General features: G+C 53.6%; 1 protein-coding gene across 2 annotated transcripts; it reads right to left on the minus strand.

The window, feature by feature from the left end:
• Window positions 1–1,081: 1,081 nt before the first annotated feature.
• UBE2L6 (ubiquitin conjugating enzyme E2 L6) lies at window positions 1,082–14,646 on the minus strand. Of its 2 annotated transcripts, none has more exons than XM_086341756.1 (4): window positions 14,307–14,646; window positions 8,152–8,247; window positions 4,872–5,058; window positions 1,082–1,771 (listed from the first exon to the last, which is right to left on the minus strand). In XM_086341756.1, exons 1-4 carry the CDS (start codon window positions 14,331–14,333, stop codon window positions 1,620–1,622), a joined length of 462 nt encoding a protein of 153 aa, XP_086197882.1. In that variant the 5' UTR covers window positions 14,334–14,646; the 3' UTR covers window positions 1,082–1,619. The 2 variants fall into 2 exon arrangements, with proteins under 2 accessions (XP_086197882.1, XP_086197883.1); XM_086341757.1 differs by lacking the exon at window positions 14,307–14,646 and adding an exon at window positions 6,022–6,112 and having other exon boundaries at window positions 8,152–8,236.

Below are 14,646 nucleotides of genomic sequence, written 5' to 3' on the forward strand. Positions count from 1 at the left end.
TTTCTGTCGTGTCCGACTCTGTGCGACCCCGTGGACTGCAGCCCGCCAGGCTCCTCTGTCCATGGGATTCTCCAGGCAAGGATACTGGAATGGGTCGCCATGCCCTCCTCCAGGGGGAATCTCCTGTCTTGCAGGCAGATTCTTTACCGCTGAGCCACCAAGGAAGCCTGGAGCTGACCCTAATGTCCTGCTAACAGTCCTATCTGGCTTTATCAGCCATTGGGAGCATATGCGCTGATGAGAACAGCTCAGGAAAAACACAGAAATGAAAGCCCGCCAGCTCGGCACTATGGCCAGAGGTGTGGACTCTGCCCGGGTCAGCGGAGTGGACGTGGCAACCCACTGGAGTGCTCGGTTAGCCTTGGCTGCCTCCTGTATAAAACGGGGGCGTTATTCCTGTGGGTGGGTCGACGACCCCTCTGGCTGAGGGTGGCCGGGTCCCTCACAGCCAGCTTTCCCCACAGCGCTTGGGGTCACACAAGGCTCCGTGCCCTGCGAGCCCTCCGTTGATGGGGAAGCAGGCATCTTTCATTCGACTGCAGCTAAACAAGCCTCTTCCTGATGAACCACTTGCCCCCTCAGTGAACGCTCAGGTGGACCCTTGTGCTTAACAGCTGAGCAAACGCACGGTCTCCTTGGCTCCCCCTGGACTCAAGCTGGAAGGGAAACCCCTCCCGGCATAAAGCTGACGCTAGGAACCGGCCTCCGAACGGGACAGCAGTGGGTTAAAAACCATGTAGTCAGGGCCCCCCTGGTGGCCCAGTGGTTAAGATTCCACCTTGCAGTGCAAGGGACGCCAGTTCCATCCCTCATCGGGGAAGATTCCACAGGCCGCAGAGCAACTAAGCCCACGTGCGACAACTACCCAGCCCACGAGCTGCAGCTACTGCGTCCTGGAGTCCGATCTCGGCAAGAGCGGACGCGCGATGGGACGCCCGGGGCTGCAACGAGCGAGGAGCTCCCCCTTGCCGAGACTCCAGGAACTGCAACTAGCGTGTTGCTCCCCCTTGCCGAGACTACAGGAAAGCCAGCAGTGACGATCCCAGCTCGGCCAAAAAAAACAAAGCGAAAGACCGTACAGTCAGATTTCTGGGGTGGAGAGGAGACTCTTCACTTTATGATTCATCAGTGGAAACGGAAAGGTTTTGCACCTCAATCTATACAAGTCTACGATTCAACCACTCCATCCCCAGAGTACTTAGTGGTAAGAGTCCCTCCTCCCCCGGCCCCCTCCTATCTGCTGCCCCCCAAGCAGGGCTCTGTGGGGGGTGGGGATTCAGGTTGGCTGCTCATCTGGCCGGGAAGGTGGCCTGAGTCTCTAAGATGGACGAACCGGTGGGACCAGGAACCCCCATCACAGAGCACTGGAGAGCTGGATTTTGAGTCTGCAAACGTAAATGCCTCTGGCTCCGGGGCAGAGAAAGGGGCTGGGGAAAGCACATCTGTGGCCAGTGAGTCCACACTCATAACAGCAGTCCCCTCCCCATACACACACAACGCAACCTAAGAAGGAAATCTTGGAAGACATGAGCAAGTGCAAAATCGCAAAGAGGCTCTGGTCCCCCATCCACGAGGGGCGTCCATCCGTCACACAGAAAGCAGGCGGCTCAGAAGTCGGGTTAGGAGGGCCGGTCCACTCCAAACTGGAGGGTGAACTCTTGGGCCATCTGGTCAAACAGCTCTGGGTCCTGTGTCAGCTGCTCCGCGAGCTCCAGCCGAACGGGCTGTCCCGGCTCCGGTTGATTCACCAGCATGTTGAGGGCCTCCAAGACTGGGGAGAGAAGTCAGATCAGGACATCAGGAGGGACAGAAAAAACTCCTGGGAAGGAAGCGATGCTGCCCACTCCCAGATCCCCGTGAAACCCACACCAACCCATGCCTGAGGACGGCTCTACGAGCAAATCAGATGGCAGTCAGTGGTTTTCACACCGTGTCACAACCCCCGTCGCGGGGGTTGGTGAGATCAACATGGTTTCTGGGTTCTGTTCCCTTTTCAGCCAGAACCGCTCTGCTTTTGTTGCGTCTGACTCTCTGAGACCCTGAGGACTGCAGCACGCAGGCTCCTCTGTCTTCCACTATCTCCTGGAGTTTGCTCAAATTCATGTCCATGGAGGCAGTAATAGGATTCCAAAATTTTTTTTATTTGGGGAAAAAGGGTTCTGAGGCTCAAGACTGGAAACCACTCCTGCCCCGTGGCTTGAAATCTTTCACGGGTGACTTCGGGAACTGGGCGGAGACAGTGTCCCCCTCCCCCCGTGCCCGTGGGCACACACACCAGCGTGCGGCCCTGGGCTCGGGGCGCTCTGCAGAGCTCTGGTGCTCACCAAGGACCACGCCTCCCTCTCTTCCCAGCACTCGTTTCCAGGGTTAAGAACTCCTGGGCTGATCCAGAGGTGGGATAGTTTTAAAAAGCATTTATTTATTTATTTGGCCTTTCTGGGTCTTCATTATGGATCTTTAGTTGCGGCTTGTGGGATCTAGTCCCCTGACCAGGAATCAAATCTAGGCCCCCTGCATTGGGAGTGTGGAGTCTTAGCCACTGGACCACCAGGCAAGTCCCCAGAAACAGGACTGATCACATATTGATTACGTCCATAGACTAGGGCCACGGTGCCCGACATGTAGCTGCCAGCCATGTGTGGTCATCTTGATTTAAATTAATTGAAATTCACGACAATTAGCAAAGCAGTTCACGGTCACAACAGCCACACTTCAAGTGCTTGAAACCTACATGGGGCCAGCGTCTGCGGCATTGGACAGGGCTGCTATGGACCGACTTCATCACTGAAGAAAGTTCTGCTGAGCCGCGAGGTTCAGAGCCGGCCAAGGGAGGCCTCGAATCCCAGCTCTACCGCCTGCCAGCTCAGGTAAGAGCTCAGCTCTCACACGCCTGTGTCCTGATGGGGCCGATGAGAGCACTATTTCAAGGGGCTTCTAGGAGGACTGAATGAGGTTGGTGTGTTAAAAATGGCTGGTTGCCTGGGTCAGAAAGTTCGGGTTCTCAGTGGTGCAGGGACGTATGTGAGACCAAGTCCTCAAGGGCCGCCCGGCTCTATTTTTGTATTCCTGAATTATGGTTAATCCATTATAATTTCAATTGGCCATCCATGGATGTATACCAAAAATACCATACAGAAGAAAAAGTGAATTTTTATGCTGGAGAGGGTGGGTGGAAGAGAAAACCCTCCCACATTGTTGGTGGGATAGGTAAATTGGTGAAGCCACTCTGGAAAACAGCATGAGGTTCCTTCAAAAACTAAAAGTAGAGTTGCCGAATGGTCCAGCAATCGCACCCTTGAGCATATACCCAGAGAAAACGCTAATTGAAAAAGCTCCGTGTACCCCAGCGTTCACAGCAGCACCATTTACAACAGACGAGACACGAGTGCAACCTAAATGCCCATCGAGAGACAAGGGGATAAAGAAGATGTGGCAGACACGTATAGGGAAATACTGCTCAGCCACAAACAACAGTGAACAGAGGCCATCTGCAGCAACGTCCGGATAGACCTGGAGATCTCCGTATCAACTAAAGGAAGTGAAGGAAGTCAGGCAGAGCAGGACAAAGACCATATGATATCACTTACATGTGGAATCGTAAAAACATACAAGTGAACTCATTTACAAAACAGAAGCAGACTTACAGACCCGGGGGAAAGCAGGAGAGGAGGGCTACGCCGGGAGTTTGCGGTGAGCAGATACAGACTGCCGTACGCAAAAGACGCAGACGGCAAGGCCCTGCTGTGCAGCCTGGGAACCTGTTCTCAGTGCCTTGTGATAAACAGCAGTGGAAAAGAGTATGAAAAGAATACATATACACGTGTATACCCGGATCACTTTGCTGTGGACCATAAACTAACACAACATTGTAAATGAACCATAAAAGTAAAGCCAAGTCACTCAGTCGTGTCCGACTCTTTGCAACCCCATGGACTATATAGCCTGCCAGGCTCCTCTGTCCATGGGGTTTTCCAGGCAAGAATACAGGAGTGGGTGGCCATTTCCTTCCCTCAAAATTAACCATACTTCAGTAAAAAAAAAAAAAAAGTGAACTAAAAAGATACCGTGTGATGCTTTTAGTGCAGGGTCAGAGTGCCTAATGAAGCGATGCACTTATCGTTATTAGGCCCGCCCCTTCGGCTGTCCTCACAGCATCGGACCTTGCCTCCATCACCAGTCACATCCACAACTGGGTATTTTTGCTTTGGCTCCATCCCTTCATTCTTTCTGGAGTTATTTCTCCACTGATCTCCAGTAGCACATTGGGCACCTACTGACCTCGGGAGTTCCTCTTTCAGTATCCTATCATTCTGCCTTTTCACACTGTTCATGGGGTTCTCAAGGCAAGAATACTGAAGTGGTTTGCCATTCCCTTCTCCAGTGGACCACATTCTGTCAGCCCTCTCCACCATGACCCTTCCGTCTTGGGTGGCCCCACAAGGCATGGCTTAGTTTCATTGAGTTAGACAAGGGAATTCAACGAATTGTCACTCAGTCACGTCTGACTCTTTGCAACCCCGTGGACTGTAGCCCACCAGGCTCCTCCGTCCATGGAGTTTTCCAGGCAAGGACAGTGGAGTGGGCGGCCACGTCCTTCTCCAGGGGATCTTCCCGACCCAGGGATCAAACCCGGGTCTCCCGCGTCGCGGGCAGATTCTTTACCGTCTGAGCTACAGGGAAGCCCTAGTAGTCTCTTGCCTGGGAAACTCCACGGACAGAGGAGCCTGGGGCACAGTCCCTGGGGTCACAAAGGACTCCGACGTAACCTAGCGACTGAGCGACAGTAAACAGGAGCAACCGACACAAAAGCGGTCCCGGGACTCCCCCTCCGACCCATTCAGTCCAGGGCCCCGTCCAGGGGGGCCCCCCACCTTGGCAGGTCCTGGTGCTGGCTTTCCAGTTCTTCTTGCTGATGATGGGCAGGCACACCCTCCCGTCCCTGTCCACGTTGGGGTGGTAGATCCCGGTGGTGAATTTCACCGTCGGGGGCTGGAACGGGTACTCCCTGGGGAAGCTGATGCACAGCCTGAAGGCCTTGAGGTTGTAGGGTGGCCTCTCCTGTGCGAGAGAAGGGGTCACGCTCTGGGCAGAGGCACAGCTGCCCTCCTCCCCCCAGGACCTGGGCCTGGTTTCCGCCCTCCCCGCCCTGCCCCAGGGGCCCAGGCTTCCTCTGCTCCACTCCGAGCAAGGACCGTGAATGCGGACACAGACTGCACGTGCATTCACTTAGCAACTGGGCTGTGGGTCAGAGCGCCCTGGCCTGGTATTCACACGAGTCAGATCCTGGCTTCTGCTGTGCGCCTGAGGGCCAGCTGCCTCCCACCCCTAAGCCTCAGTTTCCTCTCTTGAAAAATGGGTGCAATTTGACTGGAGGCATCCTCAGGACCACCTTAGCTTCTTTTTATTATATCGGTAATTAACATCTTTCCAGTTTCATTGAAAAATAACTGATACACATCACTAAACTTAAGGCGTTGAGCTTGATGGTTGGATTCACATATGCTGTGAATTACCACAATAGGTTCAGCTGACACCCATCTTCTCATATAAAATAATGAAGAGAAAGAATAAGGAAAAAAATGTCCCCTTGTGATGAGAGCCTTTAGGATTTACTTTGTTGACCATTTTTCTAGGACGTGTCTGGTGGCCCAGTGGTTAGGAATCCGCCTGCCAGTGCAGGGGACGTGGGTTTGATCCCTGGTCCAGGAAGATCCCATATGTCCTAGAGCGACTAAGCTCATGAAAGTGAAGTTGCTCAGTCGTGTTCAACTCTGTGACCCCATGGACTGTAACCTGCCAGGCTCCTCTGTCCAGGGGATTTTCCAGGCAAGAGTACTGGAGTGGGTTGCCATTTCCTTCTCCAGAGGATCTTCCCGACCCAGGGATCGAACCTGGGTCTCCCGAATTGCAGGCAGATGTTTTACCGTCTGAGCCACCAGGGAAGTCAACTAAGCCTGTGCGCCACAAGTACTGAGTCTGTGCTCTAGAGCCCGGGAGCTGCAAATACCGAAGCCCTCTCACCCTAGAGCCGTGCTCCATGACACGAGGAGCCACTGCAGCGAGAAGCCTGCAACTGGAGAGTAGCCTCTGCTCACTGCACCTAGGGAAAAGCCTTTGCAGCGACAGAGACCCAGCAAAGCCAAAAAAAAAAAAATAGTTAAGAGGGTACATACTGTTATGGGTATTCTACCATCTTAAAACAACAGTTCGGAACTGGAGTGCCTAAGCGTTGCCAAGAGCCAGCAGAAGACCCTCTAGACTTGAGCAACTGGAAGGCTTTCCTGCATCCGCTCTGTGCTGCCTGCTGCTAAGGGCTTGATACGCATTAGCCCATGCAGCAGGGTGTAGGGGTTACGTGGTCTTCGGGCCACGTGGCTGGAGTGTGAGTCGTGGCTCTGTCAACCCCATGCCTGTGCGACCTTAGACGAGCAGCCGAACGTCTCTGTGCTCTCCTTACAGAAAGAGTCACAGCCTTCTCCACAGGGCTTGGGCGGCAATTAAATGAGTCAATTCACTTTTCTTTTAAGGTAATGAAGAGTGCACCAGCTTTTCTTTTCTTTCTTTTTTTTTTTTTTTTTTTTACTGTTTATTTATGTATTTGCTACACTGAGTCTTAGTTGCAACATGTGGAATCTAGTTCCCTGACCAGGGATGGAACCCAGGTGCCCTGCGCTGGGAGCACAGAGTCTTAGCCACCGGACCCCCAGGGAAGTCCTGCGCTGATTCACGTTAGGGATCTAGAACATGGCCAGGCACATGGCGAGCACTCCATATGTGTCAGCTATTAGGGTAAGTATTTTGAGAACTCATAGTATTAGCATCAGGATTTCCAGATGAAACAAGTTCAGTGCATACAAGTAACCTGCCCAGGGTCACAGCAACACTGCCCAGATGGGGATTCAGCACGGTCGATTGGACTGTTCCACATGGGAGCAGTAATCCACACCCCTAGTGGGGGGACCCCGGGGCTCGGATGACCCCAGCACAGCGCACAGGGGCCTCCAGGCTGTTGCGAAAGCTCCAAACCCTTTCAAAACCTTCGTGGCAGAGAAGGCAGGAGGATGACCGTCAGGATGACATACGTGGAACCTCCCTGGTGGCTAAGACTCCGTGCTCCCAAAGCAGGGGGCCCGCGTTCGATCCCTGGTCAGGGAGCCGGATCCCACAGGCCGCAACTCAGACCTGGTGCAGCCAAATAAATGAACCTTTTGAAAAAAGAGTCAAGGTTTTAAGAAATTTCCTCTTCTTGAGCAGAAGGCAGAAAGGAAGCTGTGGTAGTCATGGGTATGTCTGAGCAAATGCTGGACAGATAAAGAAAATGTGTTCTCGATAACGTGCAGAGGCTGGGGCTGGGACACAGATGCAAGACCAAGGGTGAGGCCTCAGCAAAGGGGGGCTCTAGGGCACTCGGGTTTCAGCAGTCGTGGCAGGTGGGCTCCGGCATTGTGGACCCAGGCTCTGGACCACAGGCTCAATGGAGTGGTGCACGGGCTTGGTTGCTCCGGCTATGTGGGATCTTCCCGAGTCGGGGATTGAACCCATGTCTCCTGCACTGGCAGGCAGATTCTTTACCACTAAGTCAACAAGGAAGCCTTTTTTTTTTTTTTTTTTTAATGCTCTTTGTCTGATGAAGCTTCCAAGATGAGCTCAGTAGCTACTGGCTTGAAGAAGGGGTCTCCATCTAAGTCCAAAAGCCTTTTAGCCTCTTCATCAGTTGGCCTGCACCTCAGAAGCAATCAATGTAGAGAGAGACACCCCCATCTGCCAATGATCATCTCCAGTGAAAAAAGAATTCCATGACTTCCCTGATGGGCCAGTGGCTAGGACTCCACCTGCCAGTGCAGGGGACCCAGGTTCATCGCTGGCCCAGGAAGATCCCATACGCTGTGGGGCAGCTAAGGCAGTGTGCCGGTCATGGAGCCCGTGCTCCAGAACGAGAGAAGCCACCCCACTGAGAAGCCTCGGCACCCAACTAGAGATTGGTTCCCAGCCGCAACTAGAGAGAGCCCGCGTGCAGCAACGAAGACCCGGTGCAGCCAAAAATAAGAAGAAAGGATTCTCAGGCAGGGAACGTCCTCGCCCAGTCTAGCCCTCCCTGCCCCGGCCCCTGCCCTAAGTGGTCCAGCCCCAGCAGGGCCCCCGGACACTCACAGGCAGCAGGAGCGCGTGCCACACCAGCACGTTGTCCTCCTCGCTGCACAGGTTCCGCAGGTACTTGGGAAGCTCCTTCTGCAGGTCTTCCAGCTCCTGTAGGGGCACAGAGCGGGCAGCTGGCCGAGTCTCCCCTCCTCCGGCACCCTCCCCCCCGCCCCCCACAGCAGACCGTCCCCAGTTCCAAGCAGGACAGAAGCCGGCATTCACTGCGCACTCAGAGTGTGTCTGGCCCGGTGCTCAGGGCCTTTAGTGAATCGCCGGATTTTAGCTTCACTCCAGCTCAGTAGGTACCAGGTGGAGGATGATGCAGATCACCAGGTCTAGATATTATAACCTGGGAGTAAACCTCTTGGGGCTTCCCCGGTGGCTCAGTGAAGAATCAGCCTTGGAATGCAAGGGACCCAGTTCGATCCCTGGGTGGGAAAGGTCCTCTGGAGAAAGAAAGGGCAACCCGCTCCACTATTCTTGCCTGGAGAATCCCATGGACAGAGGAGCCTGGTGGGTTACAGTCCACGGGGTTGCAGAGTCAGGCATGACTGAGCGACTAAATAACAACATCACAGCTCTCTGAAGAGTCTTTTCTCCAGAACCCAAGGTGCTTCACGTCTGTCCTCTGGCTCTCTTCTAGGGAGCCACGAAGCCCTGCCTCCCTCTACCCAGTGGCGAGCAGCATGGCCACACGCCCTCACCGTGCTCGGGGCAGGGCGGGCGGGCAGCAGAGACGCCAGCCTGTCCCCGTCAGACTGCCCCAGAGCAGGCCTGGGGAGGGGGCACCGCTCAGGCAGACGGCAGCAGAGGAGAACGCCACACGGCAAGCAGGGAAACCAGAGGAAAAGCGATGACTTGCCTTCCAGGAAGGCAGCCCGTCTCCTGAGCACCACTGAGCTCTCCCAACAGCGTCCTCCACGGACAGGTCACTAGGGCACAGGCCCGCCCTCGAGAGCTTCACTGGACGCTGTGATTCCATGAATAAAGTGTGGATGCGTAATAGGAGGGGAAACGGAAAGGTGGTCGCCGAGTCGTGAAAGACGCCGGGATTCTTGGCCTCCGGAGGAGACCGAGTTCAATCCCAGGCCTGTGACGAGGCTTGATTGCTCAGAGCTTTTGTGTCATAAAGTTTTATTAAAGCATGAAAAGAGAAAGCTTCTGACATAGACATCGGAAGGGGGCAGAAAGAGTGCCGCCCTGCTAGCCTTCACAGCATGGTACACTCTATCGGCAGGCCGCTAACTAGAGACAGGAGATGTCTCAGACCTCGGAGTGGCACAGGCCCCTCACCCACAGGTGCGTTCTGAGATGACCTTGGCACCAGGCCCCTCACCCACAGGTGCATTCTGAGATGACCTTGGCACCAGGCCCCTCACCCACAGATGCGTTCTGAGATGACCTTGGCACCAGGTGAGTTATCCCGGGCCATAAAGCGATTGACATGAATGCTGAAGAAACACAGGTTTCCAAGGAAATATATAGTTTCATTAACATCAATGAGGAAAACAACGCACGAGTAAAACACACAGGTTTGTCGAGCCCTTATCAGTTCTGAGTCTTAAGCTGAACCGACTTGAAGACAGACAGAGTCCAGGGTAAATACACAGGTCGTTAACATAGCATAAGACAAACATTTCCATAAGAAAATGCATTGGTAAACTCAAGGTTTGCGAAAAGTTAACTTCAGGTGGAGCCAGGGATCGTCATGGCAACACAGAATTTTAAGAAAAACCTCCTTTTAAATTTAGAGAATGGAAAATATAGAGAAAAATATAGAGAAGAGAAAAAAATCCCACACTTGTTTCCTCCTGCCGCTTAAGAGAGCGATAAAAAAACGTCTGACGCTTGCAGCCTGCTTCCTCCGTTTGGAGACCCCTGGCCTTCCTGCCTGTTACCCTCTCAAAAGGAGAAGAGAGGAGAGGGGAGGGCGTGGGGAGCAGGAAAGCCTCACAGCGGTGACACTGAGCTGGGCCCTGCAGCATGAACAGGAGTCCGCCTGCAGAGAGCTGGCGAAGCCCCAGGGCACAGGGCCCAGTTAGAGCAGATGTGCACAGCGTGTCCCGTGCAAAGTTCACAGTTGTTACGGGAAAAGGATTCCACAGTCAAGCACGTTGGGAAACACTAGGCTAAACCGAGTTCTTCCCTGAGGGACTTTCCAAAGCCGTTAACACTCTGCTGTACGTTGCCGTGCTCGGCGATGTGCGCCCCAGTGTGCAGCACATCTCAGAGTCAGTATTAGACCAAGGACTCCCGCTCTCCATTTGGGGTTCTTTTCGTGGGACAACTGACCTTTTCAAAAATGTGTTTTCTTTTCTTTAAAGAAGTTTTTTTTTAATTGAAGTATAGTTGCTGGGCAATATTATATGTTATGATATAGTGATTCACAATTTTTAAAGGTTATACTCTGTCTATAGTGATTATAAAATATTGGCTATATTCCCCATATTGTACAGTATATATATCCTTGTGGCTTATCTTATACTTAATAGTTTGTACCTCTTACCCCCTACTCAACGCTGCCCCTCCCTTCTTCCCCTCCCCTTGGCAATAGACCTTAAAAAAAAATAGATAAAAAGACATTTAGGGAATTCTCTGGCTGTCCAGTGGTTAGGACTCCACGCCTTCACAGAGTTTGATCCCTGGCGAGGGAACTAAGATCCTGTAAGCCACATGACACAGCCAAAAAATAAATAAATGTATTTAAAAAGAGACATTCAAGGGCAGGTCATATTTTTCTGGAACACTGAATGGGTGTAAACCAGAGGTTCTCAACCGGGGCGTTCCTTTATCTACCCGCCCCTAGCACTTCTGGCAATGTGTAGACCCAGAAAAGCATCTATTTCTGCTTTATTGACTATGCCAAAGCTTTTGACTGTGTGGGTCACAGCAGACTGTGGAAAATTCTGAAAGAGATGGGAATACCAGACCACCTGACCTGCCTCTTGAGAAACCTACATGCAGGTCAGGAAGCAACAGTTAGAACTGGACATGGAACAACAGACTGGTTCCAAATAGGAAAAGGAGTACGTCAAGGCTGTATATTGTCACCCTGCTTATTTAACTTCTATGCAGAGTGCATCATGAGAAACGCTGGGCTGGAGGAAGCACAAGCTGGAATCAAGATTGCCGGGAGAAATATCAATAACCTCAGATATGCAGATGACACCACCCTTATGGCAGAAAGTGAAGAGGAACTAAAGAGCCTCTTGATGAAAGTGAAAGAAGAGAGTGAAAAAGTTGGCTTAAAGCTCAACATTTAGAAAACGAAGATCATGGCATCTGGTCCCATCACTTCATGGGAAATTGATGGGGAAACTGTGGAAACAGTGTCAGACTTTATTTTGGGGGGCTCCAAAATCACTGCAGATGGTGATTGCAGCCATGAAGTTAAAAGACGCTTACTCCTTGGAAGGAAAGTTATGACCAACCTAGATACCATATTCAAAAGCAGAGACATTACTTTGCCAACAAAGGTCCGTCTAGTCAAGGCTATGGTTTTTCCTCTGGTCATGTATGGGTGTGAGAGTTGGATTGTGAAGAAAGCTGAGCGCCGAAGAATTGATGTTTTTGAACTGTGGTGTTGGAGAAGACTCTTGAGAGTCCCTTGGACTGCAAGGAGATCCAACCAGTCCATTCTAAAGGAGATCGGTCCTGGGTGTTCTTTGGAAGGAATGATAGATACTAAAGCTGAAACTCCAGTACTTTGGCCACCTCATGAGAAGAGTTGACTCATTGGAAAAGACTCTGATGCTGGGAGGGATTGGGGGCAGGAGGAGAAGGGGACGACAGAGGATGAGATGGCTGGATGGCATCACCGACTCGATGGATGTGAGTCTGAGTGAATTCTGGGAGTTGGTGATGGACAGGGAGGCCTGGCGTGCTGCGATTCATGGGGTCGGACACGGCTGAGGGACGGAACTGAACTGAACTGAACTGAGACCCCTTTCTGGCTGCCACATGTGGAGGAGTGCTGCTCCGTCCAGTGGGTAGAGACCGGGGGTGTGATAACATCCTTCAGAAAATGACTCAACGTCAAATATCAGTGGCGACAAAGTTGTGAAACTCTGGTATAAACAAAGGCAGAGAGAAAGGTCCCCAAAGATGGTCCACAGCTGGGGGAACCCTTCACACTGTGCCCCTGCTATACTTTCTCTGAGCCCCAAAATATAAGCACACCCTTATCCCCTGTTTCTTATCCTTCTACACTCCATCTCTGTTCATGCCAACAAAGGGCCCAGAGTCTATGATCCCTCGTTGATCTGCTACCCCAAACTAGAAGCATCTGCTGCTACCAGTTCCAGGATCGTCTATGACTCCTGAGCAACAAGGAAGCCCCACAGTGCACAGAAAAGCCCTGGAAGAGACATTTTCCCAACTTTACCAAAACTGAAGGAACTTGGACTTTACCTGTCATACATGAGTTCTGTCAAGACTTTTGCAAAGCCTGGAGGTGTTGAAACCCACAGCTGTCTCAACAGCTGTATTGAGACACAGCTGTTCCCCAAGGCCTGCTAGAAATCACCTGACTCAGAGGAACAGAAAATGAAAATAGAGAAGCCGCTGAAAGAACCTCTGGCTTGGAGCCTCACCAACCTGGACTCAAATCCCAGCCCCATCACTGCCTGCCGGGTGACCCAGGACAATCAATTTAGTCTTTGTGAGCTTCAACTTCCCCATCTGTAAAATGGGGTAGAGGACTCATCTCACAGGGTTGCTGAAATGACCGCTGTAAACTACCTGCCATTTAATGGTGCCGGGGAGACACAGGCTGGCTCCCAGCTTTCCTGCTTGGTGGGAAAAACTCTCTGCCTCATCGCTGCCAAACCTCCAGAGTTCAGTCCTTTGGGGCTGAGCCTTCTCTGTGCCCCAACCTGTGATCATTTTCTTCCCAGAGGCTGAGGGTAGCACCACCTGTTCACCCTCCTCATGCCTGCACACAGGAGGGGCACTTTTGAGAGACTCAAAGCCTCAGGGGTGTCAGACCCACCTCCCCAGAATTGTTCCACAGTCAGGGAGATTCTTTACCAGCTGAGCCACCAGGGAATACTCCCCCACCTTCCCCATCTATCTCCAATCCCAGCCACACCCCAGTCCCCCAAACACCTTGGGTTTTCCCACCTCCTGGGGAAAATCCCTCCCTCACCATCCTTCCCGACCTCACTTCAAAATTGTGTCCCTGATCAGAAAAAAGATAGACTTTTTTCATTTTCTCTGCCTCCGTACTTCCTAGAGCAGGAACCAGCGTATGGGAGGCGTTCAACAACATCTGTAGACCAAATGAACTCACACCATCTACTCCAGGTAACCTCCTGGGTTCGCCCTGGCAGCTTTTCTTCCGGAGAAAACCCTGAGAACTTTGCTCTCAACTCCTACTCAGCGTCCCATACTTCTTGGGACTTTTTTTTTCTGAGCGCGGCGGGGAGGGGGAGGGGGCGGGCGGGTCGCGGAGGTGTCGCTGCACGACCTGAGGGATCTTAGTTCCCCGACTGGGGATCCAGCCGTGCCCCCTCCAGTGGAAGTCCTAACCACTGGACCGCCAGGGACGTCCCCCTTCTCGGGGCTCTAAAGTGGGCACCAAAGCACGGGGGCCCTGGTTATCTCTGCTTAAAAGGCACCTGCCACCACAGCGCCTGGCTGCAGGAAGACGCCAAGGAACCAACCAACCCTTCCAGCACCTAAAACTGAAAGCCGCTCAGTCGTGTCCGACTCTTTGCGACCCCGTGGACTATACAGTCCATGGGATTCTCCAGGCCAGAAGACTGGAGTGGGTAGCCTTTCCCTCCTCCAGGGGATCTTCCCAACCCAGGAGTCGAACCCAGGTCTCCCGCTTTGCTGGCGGACTCTTTCCCAGCTGAGCCCCCGGGGAAGCCCCGCACCCGGGACGCAGGTAACTGTCAGTTTCTGGCAGGAGAAATGAAACTGAAACCGATTCGGGGGAGGCGGCTCATCCCCCAGCACAACTCAGAGAGCCGGCGACACCCCCGTCCATGTCCTCCCACCCCCCGAAACTGCAGCCCCTCTCGCAGCCCCACTGGTCCTCGGGGAGGGGGTAGGGACGCAGGGATCAGCGGCCCCGGATCCCCTAAACGGGCTCGGGGAGCAGAGGGCGGGATGCGAGGAGCGGGGGCCCGGGAAGGCGCGCGGAGCCGCGAGGGAGGGGTTACCTTCGCCACCCGCTTGCTCGCCGTCATCTTAGAACCGAGAGCGGGGCTCCGGGGGACTAGCCAGACTCTGGAGCGGCCTGCGGGCTCGCGCGCCCTGCCCCTGGGCCGCGCCCCCAAGGGCCCCGCCCGCGCTCCGCTCCGCCCACCGCGGCCGCGGGGCCACCGAGGAGCGGGGCGCGCCCGGGCCCCGATGGGCTCCGGAGCCGGGAGCTCGAGCGCTTTCTTGTCTAAAGCCCGGCGGGCCTGGGAGCGCGCGGCATCGCGGGGCGCCGGGCACCGGGCAGCGAGCACTCGCGGGGCGCGGGGCCTCGGCCTCCGCCCGAGGCCGCGCCGGGCTCCA

This window comes from Bos grunniens, chromosome 15, assembly GCF_055505025.1.
Source record: "Bos grunniens cultivar Pamir isolate PY7600 chromosome 15, Bosgru_T2T1.0, whole genome shotgun sequence".
Taxonomy (NCBI): domain Eukaryota; kingdom Metazoa; phylum Chordata; class Mammalia; order Artiodactyla; family Bovidae; genus Bos; species Bos grunniens.

What these genes read in the sequence shown, in the direction of transcription:
- UBE2L6 (XM_086341756.1), bottom strand. Translation starts at nt 14,333, where the DNA reads ATGACGGCGAGCAAGCGGGTGGCGAAG. An exon ending in CGAGCAAGCGGGTGGCGAAG is followed by an intron (nt 8,248 to 14,306) that starts GTAACCCCTCCC and finishes GTGCCCCTACAG; the next exon opens with GAGCTGGAAGACCTGCAGAA. An exon ending in GGCACGCGCTCCTGCTGCCT is followed by an intron (nt 5,059 to 8,151) that starts GTGAGTGTCCGG and finishes TCTCTCGCACAG; the next exon opens with GAGAGGCCACCCTACAACCT.